Source organism: Limulus polyphemus, unplaced genomic scaffold, assembly GCF_000517525.1.
Source record: "Limulus polyphemus unplaced genomic scaffold, Limulus_polyphemus-2.1.2 Scaffold133, whole genome shotgun sequence".
Lineage (NCBI taxonomy): Eukaryota > Metazoa > Arthropoda > Merostomata > Xiphosura > Limulidae > Limulus > Limulus polyphemus.
In genome coordinates this window covers 608,102-627,403 of record NW_013665743.1, presented here as the reverse complement: position 1 = coordinate 627,403, position 19,302 = coordinate 608,102, and the positions used below count along the sequence as shown (strand labels likewise).

The 19,302-nt window shown below is 33.1% G+C and overlaps 1 protein-coding gene across 4 annotated transcripts in view; it reads right to left on the bottom strand.

Moving 5' to 3' along the window:
- The window catches only part of LOC106473700 (SCY1-like protein 2), a 263,864-nt gene that overhangs the window by 4,996 nt on the left and 239,566 nt on the right, over positions 1-19,302 (bottom strand). For all 4 annotated transcript variants that reach the window (XM_022403165.1, XM_022403153.1, XM_022403159.1 and 1 more), the window contains 4 exons: positions 15,190-15,340; positions 12,872-12,990; positions 12,122-12,225; positions 11,668-11,792 (listed from right to left, as the gene is read on the bottom strand). In XM_022403165.1, coding sequence (XP_022258873.1) covers positions 11,668-11,792; positions 12,122-12,225; positions 12,872-12,990; positions 15,190-15,340 — 499 coding nt within the window. The remainder of the gene's footprint in view (positions 1-11,667; positions 11,793-12,121; positions 12,226-12,871; positions 12,991-15,189; positions 15,341-19,302) is intronic.

The window sequence follows — 19,302 nt, the reverse complement described above, 5'->3', positions numbered from 1 at the left end:
ACTTTAGTACAAATACACAGTTAATCCATAACATTACATCTAGGACTTTCGTACAAATACATAGTTAATCCATAAACATTACATCTAGGACTTTCGCACAAATACACAGTTAATTCATAAACATTACATCTAGGACTTCGCACAAATACACAGTTAATCCATAAACATTACATCTAGGACTTTCGTACATTGTAGATAAATTCTATGACCTAATGTCTTAAATTATTTTTAACTCTTTAAGATTGCGTACCTACGTATGGTCAGGTAATAAACATTCTTTGTTTATCAACCATCATCTTCATATATGAGAAAATTTTTTTTAAATTCAAATATTCTCTAACGACTTTATCACTACCCCTAAGTAGGAACTCATTTTTTTATTTTCTATTACAATTTAATATCCTCAAGTCCTTCGATGTAAAGGGAAAATTACTACAAAGTTTAAATGTTCCGTGAAATAAAATCGAAATTAATTCTTTTTATGTAAAAGTTTCGTGAAAGACTTTACATTGAAAATTTACCTTAATATTATGTATCAAAACATAGAAAATTGCCAATTTAATATTCTACTCATGTTCTATTATTATTTTTGCTATTCAAATAATTAAAAAATCACCTGTCTTCTAGTCTTAAAAATGATGAACATAACTTATCCAGCAAACTGATTTAACATAATTAAAAAATTCTCCTAAACGTGCTGAGCGTGGTCCACGAAAAGGCAGTGAATGGTGTTGACTACCTTCCTTCTAGTCTTTCACTTGAAATTTAGAGACGACTAGTGCACAGAGTCCTCGATTAGCTTTGCGTGAAATTCAACAAACAACATAATGAAATTAAAACAAGTTATCTAACACCGAAGCCAACTTAGAACCCAAAACTACTTCATTTATTTGTTCATATATTTGTTGATTAAACTTAAACATGTGGATATTTATTGACTATATCAAGTAGTTTTCTAAAACCATCCCAGTCAAGTCTATTATAATTCTCATTCTTATAAATAAGACTAACACAAAGATCAAGAGCGTCGTCCAAGATCATATTATAAACTAAATGAAGGTTCTATATCAAAACTAATACAGTATACTTTATCTTGAAATTTTTAAGTTTTAATTTTTCAGAAAATTCAAAATTCATAACTTAATGGCTCAATATAATTAACTAAAAATTTTGATAATTCATGATTATACATTTCAGTGTTTGATATTATTAATCTTACTGGACATGCCTAAACCGTACGATATTCCTGTGTGTTTTTCTCTCGGTCTGAGTTTTTGATATTTTTTTTTCCTTAAATAATTATTTTTTTAAGTCCAATAAATATTTTTGAAATTTAATTTTTTGGTGTTTTAGTTGAATCATTAATTAATTTTTTAAAACTTTGTTTCCTCCTTTAGAATATCTTTAATGTTACTTATTTAATCATTTTTTAGCCGAGGCATAGCGGCTCATAGAACGGCTCTGAGTTTTTTGTTTTTTTTCAAGTACAAACTTTTAGCTCATAGCTCTGTCATCTCTTGACTGATTTGAGATCTAAATACAGTTTTGGACTAAAGGGATCAAACCCTTTTGATTGATGTATTTGACCACGCCCAAGGTCTCATAGATTAATTTACTCTAATCCTGCCTAAAAGAATTTTAATTTGAGAGTAGGCAGGTAGAGATCCTGATGAGTAATAAAATTAAATCGGATATATGTGCACCCCAATCTTTGTATTGATGGCAACGCACAAAAAAAATATAGCTAATAAAAAAGGAAAAAAAAGACGTCTCATACATTAATAAACTCTACTCCTAACTAAAATAATTTCAAGTACCGCGGCTATTGAGGGTTCCATCTTGTTATTTAGAAGAATCGTTCCATTTATCTTATCCGGCTAAGTTATTATGTTATTTTCCTATTTAACTTATTTAAGTGCTTTATGTTGTTTAAGTAAGGTTTCTTACTTTCATTATCCATTTGTACACGTTGTTTTCTTTGTGCACAGCTGCACTCTGTCTATTGAGGGGAATCAAACGCCGGATTTTAACGCTCTAAGTCCGTAAGCTTACCACTGTTTCACCGGAGAATCTGTACTCGTTAAACCAGTAACATGCGTTATAATACTTTCAGATAGTTCTTTACTATTTGGCTAAATGTATACATCTTTACAATATCGAATAAACTGTTTAAAATTCACTAAATAATCTGCATAATGAGGTTTTTCTTCGGTATAGTAAACCTTAACCCTTTAAATAATAATATTTTTCTATTCTTTTTCACTCCAGTGGCTTAGTGGTAAGTCTGAAGGTATGTACTCTAAAAACCGGGTTTCGATACCTGTCGTGGGCACAGCACTGATAGCCCGTTGTATAGCTTTGTGCTTAACAACATGTAAACAAAATCCTCTTCATTTAATGTGTAATATGATACATTAAAAGTAACATGATTGTGGCAACCTAAAAAACTATTTCAAGTAAACGATTTTAACAGTCTAACCTTACTTTAGCAAGATTTTATCATTTTGTATGGAGATACAGTATGTAACTAATGTATTTTACACATGTTTTTTATAACATCTTCACACTTCAAGTATAAAACTAAATGACTGTGATTTACCCCCACCCCATTAAAAAACACGTTTTAACATTGTTAAAGTCATTGATGAGAAACGACTTCGTATTAAAGAAGGCTTACTAATAATTAAGATAAGGCCGTCATTAAAAGAAGTAAATGGCGCCAATTATCTGCTGTTATTAGTATAGCAAATAAACGCTTGGAACTGTTGGACTCAAAGTAAAGTGATGAAATTCTTGGTGGCGAGTTTATATGGTTCTCTGCTTGATGCTCTCTAGCTTTTGGAGAAGGAGTAATTTAGTGACTGGAACATTATTTTATATAACACAGAACGTTCTACAGCTCGAAATGTATCTGTATCAAAGTTCCTTAAAGTATCTCGCTTTTTTTAACAACCTTTGATGGTGATAACATCAGTTTGATGACCTGTGGGTTAGCGTTAATGTGACGTCTCATTTGTTTCTAGCGCTAGGAGCCAATGAGAAACAACTTATCGTATTTACTAAGATTTTCGGTAGGTGGATACTTTCATGAAAGTGACGTAACCCAGGCAATCCTGCCTGAACACGCAACAAATTCGAATCTTGTGATCAAGAAGTTGAAAACGATAACACAAAACAAATCAAACAATACTGTTTACATTACATCATAGCAGTATACCCTACTGTGTGTCTGTTAAAGTATTCTTGTAATCAATTCAATATTATATTCTGTTTTTCATTGGACAAAAAGGGTTACGGAGAACATTATAAAATACCTTTCCAAAGACATGTGCAAACCTTTGATATTGTGGTGAACAAATATCATAATTGAACTTCTACGTCAACCTAACGTATAAATATATATATTCATTCACAATTTTTGTTTAAATGTTAATTACAGGTTCCTGAATCTAGTTACAAGTTTCAGAAATGTAAAATGTATCCAACCTCAAATTTTAGTAATCTTACCCTTAGTGTTGTCTCCCTGTACTCATAGTCCCAAACAATTGTTGACTTACCCGTATTTCAGGTCATATGGATACTTCGCATACTCATCATTGAGAAATTAGAAACTCTGGCTTTCCATTCCTGTGAATGTGGTTTGGTTGATGATGTGGTAGACACAGTACTCTAGGCAGTTGTATGGGACTCATAACTGAATATAATCCTTAGCAATATTGGATCTTTCTGAGATTTTGCCTGATTATTATCATGTAAAGTTGTCTACTTATGTTTCTGTAGATTAGCAGACAAGGAAGTTTATTTATGTTAAAGCGTCAGTGTGTTCTTGTTGCTTTCACGTGCTTCGTTTGTTGAATTAAGATTTGATTTGCCGTAAAACAACTCTGAGTCAGTCGTTTTCATTTTTAGCCGAGTTGTCTTACTTACATTCCATTTACCAAACCAGGAGTCACTGAGGTACTTAATTTACTTAAGTGACGGCCAAGTGTACCTTGAAATAACCCAATATTATCATCTTTTACAATTCAGTTGTTTTCAGATAATTTCATCTTATATTACCAGAATATTGTAAACCCACCTGTAATAAAAGCATTAAATATTCTGTTTATAAATGTTTATATTACAGCTTACTTACAGAAAAATATTCTAGGCAAAGGCAGGCTATGTGAAAAAACAAATGCCGTCTTGATGTAAAACGTACTTAAGCACTACCTGGAGTACCCGTCCCCTGGAGGGAAGATATGTAAAATCACGATTAATGAAAAGTTATATTAGGACATGAGAAATTGGTTGTCTTATATGTAATTGTAGAAAATGCAAAAACGCCCATAAAAACCGCAAACGCAAAATGCAAAACTGAAAATTTATATGTATCTCCCCATGGACCCAATGAACTTCCATAACAAACTTGGTGAAGATCCATCCAAAGGAGGTACGGTACTGATAAAAAACGGAGAAACACCCATAAAAGCCGCAAAATGCAAAACTAAAAATTCATATCTACCCCCGCACGGACTTAACAGTTTTGGTGAAGATCCATCCACATCCTGCGAAGTAGTTACATGGACATACAATAGACAGTACTATTATATTTATATACATCTGTAAGTTAGTACTACTACACAGTTAATACTAAGAAATACACATATTTATAAACAAACAGTAGCGTCAAAGAAACCCAAGTCATACTATTCGACTCGTCCTCTCGTCTCCATTTTATGTGACGAAAATAAAACAAGTTTGACAGACTGATGTCGGAGTATCCGGGGAACTAACGCATTTCCATGAAAGGGGGCCAAAGGTCGTCAGGAGGGGCCACCCGTTATAGCCACTCGCACCACTATACAGTAGCGTGTTGTCAGTCAGTCAGTAGACACCAAATTGACGCTTAATGTTGTAATTTACACTGTCGTGACGCCAATAAAATGTGCGCATACCAGAAATCACGAGAATCATTATGCACTCTGTAGGCTACAACACAGAATGACATATGAAATTCAAAAGGAAGAAATAAAAATATTTGTTACTCTTAAGTTTTGAATTATTTACTCTCGAAACAGAATACTTTCAGGAACCCTGCCTAAGTACATCTAGTATTACACACAGTTGCAAACTGAATTGTGATTTATAAATCTACACTATTGAAAAATTTTCTTAAGTCAAATGTGTGAAATCCTTTGCTCAAAGATTAATTAGGCATAAATAAATTTTATATTATATTAAGCTTTCTAGAAGGGGTTTTTGTTGTTTTTCTTTTGCTCATCTATGCAGAAACATTTCTTTTTAGTACACTAGCTGCACAACAGCTTAATGTTACTTTTTAGTTCATTTTAGGCCGGTTTTAATATTTCTAACTACTTCATTTGCTTTACATCCTATTTTCAATACTGGCTGTTATTAGTAATGATAAAACAAAGCACTCGAAAACGACAAATTGTTAACACAGGCGTGTAACGCTGCTTGCCGACTGATGCGTGATGGGAAAGCTGGAAAAATGCCTTTTCTATTTAAAATACTGCTTCTCACTAAAACTTTGTTTTTATGAAAGTGCTCTCCTTTATGCCTTAGACACTAATACGGTTAAACTTTGGCTGATTAGCAAAGTAAAAACATATATGTTCTTTTCCTAGAATTTGTTAATTTTGTTTTGATAAGGATGAACAATTTTAATCAATAGTTCTATAAAAGCTGTTGCTAAGTTCTCTTCCCATTTGTCATCCTAAAGATGTCGTATCACTGCTCAACCTAACAGGCAGAAATGTTTTACGGAAAAATAATGTGCAAGATAAAATGAAATACAATGTGTCAGAAAATATTCGTTAATACACGTGTGCAGGTCCAATTCTTTCTTTCTTTCACAATAATCAACAGTTTTGTACTTTCTCTTCTGACAGTCGTCGACTTCTTTTCGACGTGCTTCTGAAACAGAATTTTTTTTTTCTGTGACAGCTGACGAATGATACTTCATGTGATATTTTACGGTCATCAATCATGGGGCTTTCAAACTTTTCATTCATGGTACTAGAAAATCGAATAAATCAAGTTGTTGTGGAATCTCGGGTCAAATCGACTATTTTTAAGATTTATGTTTGTTGAACGCAGCACGGTTGGAGATATGGTAATATTTGTAAACAACTATATGTTGATACTCAAATCTATACCACGCCTCTGTCGCTGGGCAACAACTTTTGTCCCACCTTTACCCAAATATTTATTTTTATAACTAAATTGCTAAAAAAATTTGTTTTTTCAAACCGATATAAGCTATTTCAGTATTGCTAATCTTTTCAAATATGAATCTAAATTTCTTATGAAACATTACAAGCTCTAAAATACCGTCGAGTGCCTTATTTGATACGAGTACTCATAGTTATACAGTAAACAACCTGCACTGCCCGATTATTAGCGTTATAATCCACAGACTTATGGATGAGCCACCTGGGGGGCGTTATAATCCACAGACTTACTGGTGAGCTGACGGAGGGAGGAGGCAGATATGTTTTTACTGAGAGCAGTTCAAAAAGCTATAGATATTTAGCAATGGGCATGGAATCCTGTTAATATTCCTAAGAGAGCAGATATATGTATATATATATATATAGCAAATAGTTCTAAATCAAATTAAATGAGTAAACTTAGCAATCTGTAGGTTTTATACATAATATACTACATTTTTAGCAACATAAGTTAAAAAATAAAGGTGTATCAACTTAGGTTTAGGTTAATCTATCTAAAATGTAACTATTCTGAAGAAATTATAGTTAAATTTTATTTTTGTTTTGCATGAACATTTCTTACTTGAATTTTATTTTTTTTCTCTTTTTTTTTAAGCCTAATGCTCTTTTTTTTGTCGTATACCTTTAGTGTTTGTAGTTAAACATTATGATGTAATTCTATTTCGGTAGGTCCCTTAAATTGAGCACTCTTTTATATACAATAAAATAACGATTCTCTAAATTTAATTATATAGTTCGTGGAACATCGCCTTTATTGTAAACTTAACAATAACTTTTTGGTTTAATTGCATAGTAAAAGTTTAATATCTACGTTGAATACACATTTTAGATTCTATTCTGATTGTACAGCTAAGCCTATAACTGTATGAGTATTATAATTAAAGTTGATACTATACTTTGGTGGTATAGCTAACCATAACATTGTTTTGGTTACGTTGCAAAATACGATTTCGTTTTATTTGTTTGACTAGACCTTCAAATCTGTTTTCGTTAGTGAGCAGAAACATTTCAACGTCGCTTAGAAAACTTATTTTATCTTAATGCAATGTTGATCCTTCACATGCTGGCAACTTCTCTTACGAAACAAAATAGTTTAAATCCACAGAAAAAAGATCTTTCCATACACCGTACTGGGATAGAATATAAAAGAATAAGATGGAGTAAATATTATATAATAAATAAGGAAAAAATGTAAAGTTCGTAAAGAAAGAAAAGAGTCAGTAGAAGTGTGACCAAGAACTATCATAAGATTAGTATTATTTTTCATTACAAACGCTTTCAAGAATTTAATAGTCTGAAAGCTGAAACGTTTCCAAGAGAGAAACATTTATCATATAACTGCCAGCATAAAACACATCTTTCTTGTATTTCAGTCAGACAAATTTGCAACACATATTCTGATACATTTTGTGCATTTAATCAGGAAATGAAAAACCCAAACATATACTTTGTTAATTTGAATAAAAAGTATTATACGTAATAACCTTACTTCATGTTCATCTATTATCCACTCTGTCCCAAAAGTAAATGTATTTTACGAGCTGAGCTGTGTACTTGCATCATTATTACTCCCTGTTGGGGAGCTCCTTTTGCACGCATAAAACAGTCTGAGAAATTTCCTACAAATACTCCTGTCAAGACCTACAAGGTTTTGTAGTTTGTAAAATCTCCAGATACAAATATCAATAAATCGACATAAAATGAGACCAGAAATGAAACGCGTTGTAACTGAAATTTGTGGTTTTTGTGTCTTACGTCTATGACAAATTATTTGGTAAGTCGTATAGCATTGTTAAAAGTTGATCACACTTTGAATAAATGATATTTTAAGTTATATACTGTCCGTGGAAATAACTTCCTTGTTAATCTGGTTGAGAACCAGCATCGCAGTTTTTGTTGAAACAAACTTTTATGAAATATGACGTGGTTATTCTTAGGCTGTACATCATGACAAATGCTTCATAGGTATTCCACTATAGATGGCCATTGCCTTCCAAAACCATATTTAAGTAGACCAAAGATTTAAAGATCCATTTGAGCTACACCGGAAGCCTTGACATATATGTGGTCGAATGGGACTGCCGTGAATCAGGTTTCTTCAGCCATCTTTATCAAGATAACTTGATTTTAAGTGTTATTAGAAGCTTGTGTATTTCGACTTTCGTTATTTTAAAATCATTGTTAGTTATCTTATTAAAGAGACAGGGAGATATTTCTAGCTTCATCACAATAATTTTTTGTGAGTCATATGGTTCTCTTTCGTAAACATAGTATTCACTTTGTGAAAAAAAGATATTGCTCTGGATTGGTTTGGAATGTTATTAAAGATACAACTGCTGTACAAAGTTCTTTCTACGTTCATTGAAAACACTGAAGGCTCTATTTTTCAAATATCTTTATTGGGATATTTTGCGTGTTTTGTTTTGAAAATTTCGCGCAAAGCTACTCGAAGGCTATCTGCATTAGCTGTCCCTAATATAACAGTGATAGAGGAAAGATAGCTAGTTAACACCACCTACGGACAACTCTTGGGCTACTTTTTTACCAACGAATAGTAGGATTGACCGTCACACTATAACGCCCTCACAGCTGAAAGGGCGAGCATGTTTGGCGATGGGGATTCAAATCGCTACCCGCAGATTGCGAGTCGAGCGCCCTATCCATCAAGCCATGCCAGGCCCCCTATTTGGATAGGGCTATTGCTATTATTCTAATCATAAGTCTACCCATGATGGCTTTCCATTCTCTATTGGTGCGCATCTTGGCACGAATTAAATTGATGGTTCAAAATATGTCTCTTATGACGCCATGACTCGCATTTGCAATGACGAACTACTGCATTATCCTATGGAAATCTTTCTTATAAAATAGCATTGATTCTTATTATACATGCAAAACACTAAAATTATGTTGAAAACATTAAAATTAGGTAAATTATAAAAAATTAGCAAGACTGCTCTGAATATAACTCACCTTCCCGATGCTCAAACACTTAAAATAAACAATAGTATATTAGTTATTTTAATCATTACCTATCATATACGTGCATGTATGCACTACTGAAATAACATGTTAGCATGCTCTATTCTTCTGGATTGCTGTTCCACAAATAACTTACACATAGTTTCATTATCGACAGAAGTGTCATAATGATTATGTATTAAAGCTAGAGTACTCAGTCTTCGGTTTGTGTACACCTCAGGTAGTTATTCAGCCTGTGTGGACGTTGACGAAAAAAGAGACAATTATTTAAAGCTCTGGATACAACTGTGATAATCGACAATGTAACAAACATTTGTATATATGTTTGGCTTGTTTTAATATATTATCTTAAAACAAATGGACAGTGTGTTGTTTGTTTATTGTTGAAATTTATCACCAACAAGTCACAGACACCAACTACAAAGTGTCAACAGAAGCCATTGTGACTATTTCAAGCCAAAAAATGCTAATGCTTCATCAGAAGAATGTAGACTATGTAGAAAACATTAAATACTACAAGAAGTTGCGCTATAACTACATAAGCATCATTTTTTTACATCACAAAAATGGGGTGTTCGGCTGACCCCCTCCCCCTGCGTACGTGCGTGATTTTGTATAGCAAACAGTTCTAAATCAAATTAAATGAGTACACTTGGTTTAGCTGCTTTTAAGAACAAAGCTACGCAAAAAGCTATCTGCGCGTTTCACACCACGGGTATCTAAAACCAAATTTTAGCGTCGTAAGTCTGCAAACTTATCGCTGAGCCATTGGGGAGTAAGCGAATAAAAACAAAATACTATACTTGGCAATAATTCATAAGTAATGAAAGGCGCGATAAACATTTTATTTGTTATGGTTAATTTTAAGTTTTTTCAGTTTGTTGTGTGTGTTTTTTCAGATATATACTCCTATTGACTGTACAGTTCATAACAACTCGTTTTCTACGGGAGGCGAAACTTCTCAGAAACTTCCTTGATATGATATAATTTTTACTTGTTGCTGTTACAGTGCTCGCTTTTGAATTTTTCAAAAGAGTAAAAGCTCCATTCTAACTTTTTCTGTATTAAGCGATTTCACACAAGTAGGCAGTAAGACGCATAAGGATCAAAAATAGAATTGAACAATTCATCCATTATTTTTCTATCTTTAAAATGTTGACTGGACATGATTGATGAGAAGTTATTTCCTTTCAAATAAACACCTAACATATGAAATGGATGAGACTCAATTTCCAACTCAGCAAACTCTGATTTGAGCATAACCCTAGGAATCTGGATCTTAATGTCATGATTTGAAACATTTCCACCTCTGATAACACGTATATATGATGTTTTCTAAGTTAAACTTTTTCATGATTCTTTCCTTATACTCCAATAGTTAAAATAAAACATCTTTCGCCAAATATCACGAAATTAATGTTACTTTTGATTATACTCTATAATGTGAAGCTTGATTTCACTTACAAATATTATTCTACCGAGTTACTGAATAAGAGAGTTACTCAGATTTGCTGGACTAACTTGTTTTTGTAGAATAGTCTGTTGATCATGCTGATCGAACCTAGGTACATAAGAGGCTGTAAAACAAATTTACGCGAAAACTGCCATAAACGGAGTGTTAGAATTATTCATTGTTCATGTTGAATACGAAGGGTTAATCTTCTCCACGTTAATGTGTTGTTTACAATAGTTCTAATGTAACAACCAATATCTTGTATTCAATACATGCTGTACGGTCTATAGAGTGTTTGAAAGGTTTCAATAAATTGGTGTTTAGATTTAAGTAAACCACCGATTGATATGTCACACACACAAGTTGTATTGACATTTCATTTGGTAAGTACTATGCTATTCTGAACGTAAGTTTCCAAAACATAAATTCATCCATAGCTGGTGTTAGTGATTTGAAGAAATGAGTTGTAGATTTGTATGTTACTTTTAAAATAAAATAAATCAAAAACTTACATTTATTAATAACATCTGTTCTTAAGATATTAAATCATATTGTGATAACATATAAACTTTAACTAGCGCTGATTCTGCAGTTTCAAAACCATTTACGCCAAAGCTAGTTGACCCAGGCTTGAACCTATGTCTAGAAAACAGCTTGCATTACCTAGTTTACGCGGTGGTGAAATGAAGGTTAATATTTTGGACAATCGTGAGTACAAGATGATAAGTTAACTGATATACAACCTTGGTAAATTCCATGTATACTTCAAGTCATAAAAGAGTGAAGTGTGTAAAAAAAATTACAATGAATCACAACATCATCATAACAATAAAAACATTTATAAGATACCATGAAAGTTGTTCCTTGAGGAATTGATGTGATATTCAAGAGGATAAAATATAAAAAAGTCGCTTTAGTAAATATCTGATTAATTGAAGATAAATTATGTTTCACATGAATATCAAAAGTTTAGGATTATTCGATTTATTTACTCACTTGAATTGCACGTTTGTTGTATTACGTCTTCCATACTTATGGAAGTTCGACGAGATTCCAGTCGTAAAGATGGAGGACGATGTGGATAACCAGTGTTCTGTTCAATAGTTCGGATCGACGAGTTCCTGAAGGTTAAAAAACAATATTATGTTATTCTAAAGAAATAAAAAATGGAATACTGGTTTAGTAAGTTAGATATAAAGACACGGATAAATACCAGAAAACACGTGTTACAACTATACTATTCTGGGCACGACCACCTTTTAGTTCACTTAAAGTTACTTAGAAAAGTAGAGAACATCGTTCTATGTTATTCACTTGACTTGTGTTATTGTGCTGTAATCATTGAAGTACCATTACGTAATGTTAGTGTACGTTACCGTTAAAAGGGTAGAGTAGAATACTTACCCTGTGTGAGATAGATATGAAGACAACATTCAACCAGAGAACTTACTTATCCATGGAGGACATCGAAAGTTTCTCTAATTTCAGTTTGTTCTTTTGACTTTTGCTGACGTGATCCAGCATCTCTTGCAATAACTCCACAAGACTCGTAAACTAAAACAAGAACTTTATTTATAGTCAAGATCAAACAAACCTTTAGAAAATTAATATATTTCAAGCACCACAAACTTCAAGTACATTGACCTATTCATTGCTCTGGAGATAGAAGTTTAGGAAGACAATTAAAATTTACTTTCGCATTAGTTTATTTCAAGCATAAAATTATAAGACTTATTATTTAATTAGTTTTCTGATATTAGTACGATTTTTATTCTCATTCCTCAAGATCGTAAGTCGACACAATAATAGCCATTTACCTTGAAAAATGCAGAAGAACGAAACCGCCAAGAACAAGCTTTATTCAATTAACTTTTGTTACCTGAAATAACAACTCTAAAAACGCGTTTAATTTAATTACCCATGGAGCCTTGAAACACAACTTACTTGTTAGAGTCACTATTCAACTACAGTTTGCCAGAAATATTTTTTTATCAAAATAATTTGGAAAATCTGAGAGACACCTTACAAGAATTAGCTTTTCTTCAATTAACTAAAGAGATTCTAAACATAATTGACTACAAAAAGTCTATATTCACGGGTGATTTCTATTGTATAGAATTCTTCTTCTAGAAATCAAAGTGCTTTGAACTTGAATTTTTTTAAAATTTTGGTCGAAAACTTTAGATAAAAATTAAGTTACCTGGTCTAATTTAAGTCCTGGACTCACCACGACTGGGATGAGAGCTGGCATAACTTTGGTTGCTAGGAGATTAACTGTCAGGCCATAACGCTTGTCTCCGAGCATGTGCTTATATATTCCTAAGCAAGATGAAACGCTCATTTCAAAAATTTGCTTCCTAACTAACACCAAGCAACATTATTTGTAATTATTTCTTTATTCTTCAATATATATATATATATGCATTTTTCTATGATCTGTAAAGCTTAGCTACGTTACCATGTCACAAATTGTCAAAATTTAAATAATTCTTGGATGTTTTTAAACGAATCTTGTGTTTTACGACAGAGACCTGATGGTGGCTCTAGTTATTATTCATCATTTAGTAGTATACATATAGTCTGTCGGTGTAGGTTACTAACAATTTTTATTTGTTCTTCAGAAAGCCTAACTATACAATCTCTGAGTCATTTTATTAACACGTAAGATTACATAAATTGTGATCTGTGCTTCTTATTAAAGTTATGTGTATTTAAGTATGAAATACAAAATCTGTTCATTCTATATTCGTACATGAACTCAATTTAACCAAAGCTTTTAACAGATAAATTACAAGACGACTGTTTGTCTTTATTCAATAATGACTCAAAGTGCATCTTTCGTGGTCTACAATATACACATTGTGGTAGCTTACAAAGGCAAAGAAAAACGGATATGAGTTATTTGTTAATTCTACGGACATGGAAAGCACATTCAAACGTTTTCTTTGAATGTATTAATAAGAATTGGAATTTTTAACGACTTTAAAAACAGGTTTTGAGTGTTGACGACCTTTATATTAACTTGGAGAGTAAACATGCCAATATACATGTATGTCTTATAATGTCCAAAATAGATAACATGCTGCTACATTATATTTTAAAGGAAAGAAAAATGGGAGTAAATGTAGGGATGGCTAATATCAATCTTTCAAAAACAATGCAAACAAGATAGTAGGGATGGCATTTGCACACAGTGTAATAGAATGTTAACAGAAAAAAATAGGATGAATCAACCTCAATTGTTATTGAATAGTTATATATATTGCTATATGTTGGGGCGATGCAAATGCCATCCCTACTATCCTGTTTGCAATATTTTTGAAATATTGATATTAGCCATCCCTACATTTACTTCCTGTTTTGCAAAGTTAACTGCAAGGGGTAATGATAACATCGTTTACATTAGAATTGTGATTTTTTTAAAAATTACAACTAGTTATTAATAATAATTATAAAAGCGGATACTTCGTTTGAAACTATGTCATCTCAGTGAAATTAGTTGACACCATTGTTTTGATTTTTGAGTTATCATGTAATAAGAAAGAAGCAGAAGAACAAGAAATTCATGGTAAAAAATAAATTTCGGGGCAATATTCAGCACAGTGACATATTTAAGATAGCACTCAAGTTAAGCCTTGACACACAGAGGTAAGGTTTGGAATGTTCAGTAGGTAGCCAATCACCATCAAATTATTTAATATTATTTATTAAATATAAAATCTGTGATGTTTGCTTCTAGAAAATATAAAATTTCTACAATAGCGTTTTTTCCCCAAATCAACTAATTTTTATGCAGCTGAAATTCTGTTTTGTTTATTTATTGTTAAGCGCAAAGATTGATGCACAATAAGCTATCTGTGCTCTGTGCACCATGGGTATTGAAACCAAATCTTTATCGTTATAATCCCTCAGACTTATCGCTTAGCCATCGGGAGGGCTAAGAAGTTTAAAGTTGAATTATAAGCGCATTATTAATGTTGCACATAGATTTTTATATGTTTATGTATAAGTCTGTCTGTGAAAAAACATTTAAGAAGCGACTGGAGCGAAACTCAATAAATTACAATTTTTTAACATGTATTGCAAGGAACCACAAATAGGTCGTTGAACAGGTTTATTCTGAAATGTTTGTTTCAGTACAAAGCTATACAATAAGCTATTTGCACTCTGCCAATCGCGGGTAATCAAACTTCGGAATTTTGCGTTACAAGTCTGTAAACTTACCGCTGACTCATTACATGACAATTATTTTGAAACTAATATTATATTAAAAGCAAATTTCACCAAACGATCTCTTGATTGTTAATATCAATGTGTAATCGTATTAACATATTAACTGGCCTAAGTTGATTGGAAAAATGTTAATGTAAGATTTCAACACTGAAGAGCCATTTAAACCCATGAGTAGAGTAAAAAAAAAGTACCGATGATTTGTATTTGAAGGCCAGTAGAACCAGAGAGCAGAGGATACTGAATGACACAAAAACTTCTATTAGCATTCTTAAAATTACCACTTACTTACTACCGGCAGAAGTATCGCCGGATCCTGAAGTTTGGCCTTGTTGAGCATTGGGAGTACCTCGTCCAAGATGTCTGTCTTCTCTAACTTATCGATGATCTTTTCAATACATATCAGAGCGTTGGCCTGAACTTGGATAACCGAGTCCTCCTATGTAGGGCGATAATGTCCCGAAGCAAAATTTAGGCATAATAGGAGAGGGACAAGGATATAAATGAAGCTTGTGAGACAATCACCTACACGTAAAATATGCCACTAACTTAACAATAAAACAACAAGATGGTTGCCAATTACTGTTTCGAACTGAAAGACTATTGAATAAAATTGAGGATACTGAGAGACATGTAAAACATGCCATTTGAAAACTGTGGTTTTTAAATGAATAATTCAAGAAGGGAATTTGTGCAAAGAAAATTCTGAGCTGCTTGAACAATCTCCAAATTCAGATATATCTATTGGAAACTGTTCATGCATCCTTAGTATAGTAAAAGCTATTTTTACAGGAATATCTAGGCACAGTCCATATTTCATGATTATAAAAAGATATTTTGAAACACCCAAAACGAATTCTTGAATAAATACATATTCATTGCGTGATACACATCCCTTCCTTTTCAGGAAATCCAAAAACACTTAAGTTTAGAACAGCATAGATTAGACTAATGGAAAAACAACAACAAAAACATTCTGGGCAACTGAGTTATGTCCACTTTTCCAACGTAAGGAAAATACTGGTTAAAATGGACTTAATTCAATCATCCAAGTTAATAATATTATCTGATATTGATGTCATTAAACATTAATATTGTCATATATCAGTGTCATAAAATGTTCATTACAATTTTTAGGTGATTTTGGAAGGAGTTACGTTCATAAAGCTTCTGGTTAACACAGGATTAGGGATTTAAAGAGCTGAGTTTTAGTATTTAAGAAATATCTAGGCTTAGTTATTTAAGCTTGTTAAGCGACAATCTTAATCTCTGATATATGTGTGTTTGTTTTGAATTTGGCCCAAAGCTACACGAGGTCTATCTGCGCTAGCCGTCCCTAATTTAGCAGTGAAAGAAAAGATGGAAGGAAGATAGTAATCACCACCCACCGCCAACTCTTGGGCTACTCTTTCACTAACGAATAGTGGGATTGATCATCACATTATAACGCCCCCATGGCTGAAAGGGCGAGCATGTTTGGTGGTATGGGGATTCGAACCCGCGACCCTCAGATTGCGAGTCAAGCGCCCTAATCACCTGGCCATGCCGAGCCACACTTATATATGTTGTTCCCACAGCGGCACAGCGTTATGTCTGGGGACTTACAACGCTAGAAACTGAGTTTCGATACCCGTGATAGGCAGAGCACAGATAGTCCATTGTGTAGCTCTGTGCTTAATTAAAAACAAAGAACAAAGATACATGTAGAATGGAGTAACAGGTGTTAAGAAACTACAAGATTAACAGGAATTTCGCAGCATATACACAAAAGCGACTGGCTGTTTTCTGGATTTTACTTGTTTATCCATAAATGACCTGATGTACCTAAGGCAACCCACAATAGTGGGGTGGTGTTAGGGGATTAAGTGAAGTGAAAAGTGTTAGGAAACTTTAGGATTCATTTGATCTCTTAAATAAAGATTTTAATTGTGTATTATAAACCGTTGTTCGTTTGTGTATTTTAGTATTTAGAAGGAAGGTATCTAGTCAAAACCATCCACAGCCAACTTTTGGGTTACTCTTTTACCAATAAATGATGGGATTGACCGTAACATTATAATGCCCTACGGATAAAAAAGTGAAAATGTTCGGTGATGTGGATTCGAACCCGCGACCCGCAGATTGCGAGTCGAGTGCTCAAATCATTAGGCCATGGCAGGCCAAAAACTGTAGGAAGTGAAAACAACTGACACCCGCATATTTATTTAAAAGGTTAAATGAATACGTAACAGATTAAATATTTATGAATATCACAAATTCCATAACATCTTATATAAAACATTGGTTAAATGTAAAAAAAAATTAACTTACGTCATAGCTTTTAAGGCTTCTTTATATTGTGTGATGCATTTAAATCTCAAGAGTGCTAAAAGTTAACAGTAAAATTAATGTACCTCATAACTATTGTCCCCAATTATGAAACGCGAAATACAAATCCTTTCGATACTAAATTACATACTTATTCATTAAGATGTGCACTTACGTAAAATCCTTCAATTAATAATACTTATCAGAATTTTCGCGCAGAGATACAAAAAAAAAGACTATTTACGCATAGCCGTCCCTAATTTTAAATTGAGAGACTAGAGACAATGCAACTAGTTATCATCACCCACCGCCAACTATTGGGCTGCTTTTGTCTGACCTAAAAAAGTAATTTAACCATCAACATTATAGAGCACATCAACAACACGCCGCAGAACATACGCCCTTGGATTCACATTATGTACACGATAACCATAGGGCACGCCTAGCCTAAATGGATAAGAAGATCAATGAAGTATTTGACACAGTTAATATAATCGTAAAATATTTGTCCTAAAAACCATCTAACATTTAGGTATAATTTTGCGAAATGATTAAGACGATGTGTTAGTATTACTAATGGTATAATTATTCGGACTGTTATTCTTGTCTTTATTGTGTGTATTATTATTTTCATAACGTTTCGATCAGTGAATTCTCCGGCATTTGTATATATATATATATATATATATACTTACACTCGTACCAGTGTATATAAATATGCTATATATTTTTATTAATTTAAAAATTCGATCACACGTGAAATATTATAAATAGTAAATAGCTTAGAAATAAAATTTTGTAAAAAAGGAAACTAAGACAAGTACAGTTGAGAATATTTAGTTAGTAAAACGCTGTCTACTTATTCTGATTTGTTGCTAACGAAGCTCAACGTTTGTTACTTTGAAATGGTGCTATCTCATTTTCAGTAAACTACAAAACCACATAATATATATGAAACAAGTGTATTACGATATTAAGTCTTTTACAATGACGCAAGGTCCAGCGCAGTAAATCATAAAGTCTGGTTAAACAGATTGAATATATTTAGACATTATCCGGAAAGCCCCCCAGTGGCACAGTGGTACGACTGTGCACTTACAACGCTAGAAACCGTGGTGGGCAGACCACAGGTAGCCCTTTGTGTAGCTTTGTGCTTATCTACAAACAAACTATTCGTAATAATGGCTGGAGACGGCTTGAATGGGTAATGAAGAAAAACTTTAATATAAGTTTAACATAACAGCAAATGTACAACGTTTCGACAAGGTTTTGTCATCATCAGGTACAAGCCGTCTCCAGCCATTATCTACTGTATGTACTGCCGACGCGACTTTTCGCCCAATACCAAGCTCAGCAGGCTAGCTGGGATACGACAACATTTTAGTTGTTGAGGTGCTATTTATATCATCAATGTTTATGAACAACGACTGTTATGATGTGAAGTAGATTAAGTAAGTAAATTGTAATTATATAAGTTTAACATAACAGCAAATGTACAACGTTTCGACAAGGTTTTGTCATCATCAGGTACAAGCCGTCTCCAGTCATTATCTGCTGTATGTACTGCCGACGCGACTTTTCGCCCAATACCAAGCTCAGCAGGCTAGCTGGGATACGACAACATTTTAGTTGTTGAGGTGCTATTTATATCATCAATGTTTATGAACAACGACTGTTATGATGTGAAGTAGATTAAGTAAGTAAATTGTAATTATATAAGTTTAACATAACAGCAAATGTACAACGTTTCGACAAGGTTTTGTCATCATCAGGTACAAGCCGTCTCCAGTCATTATCTGCTGTATGTACTGCCGACGCGACTTTTCGCCCAATACCAAGCTCAGCAGGCTAGCTGGGATACGACAACATTTTAGTTGTTGAGGTGCTATTTATATCATCAATGTTTATGAACAACGACTGTTATGATGTGAAGTAGATTAAGTAAGTAAATTGTAATTATATAAGTTTAACATAACAGCAAATGTACAACGTTTCGACAAGGTTTTGTCATCATCAGGTACAAGCCGTCTCCAGTCATTATCTGCTGTATGTACTGCCGACGCGACTTTTCGCCCAATACCAAGCTCAGCAGGC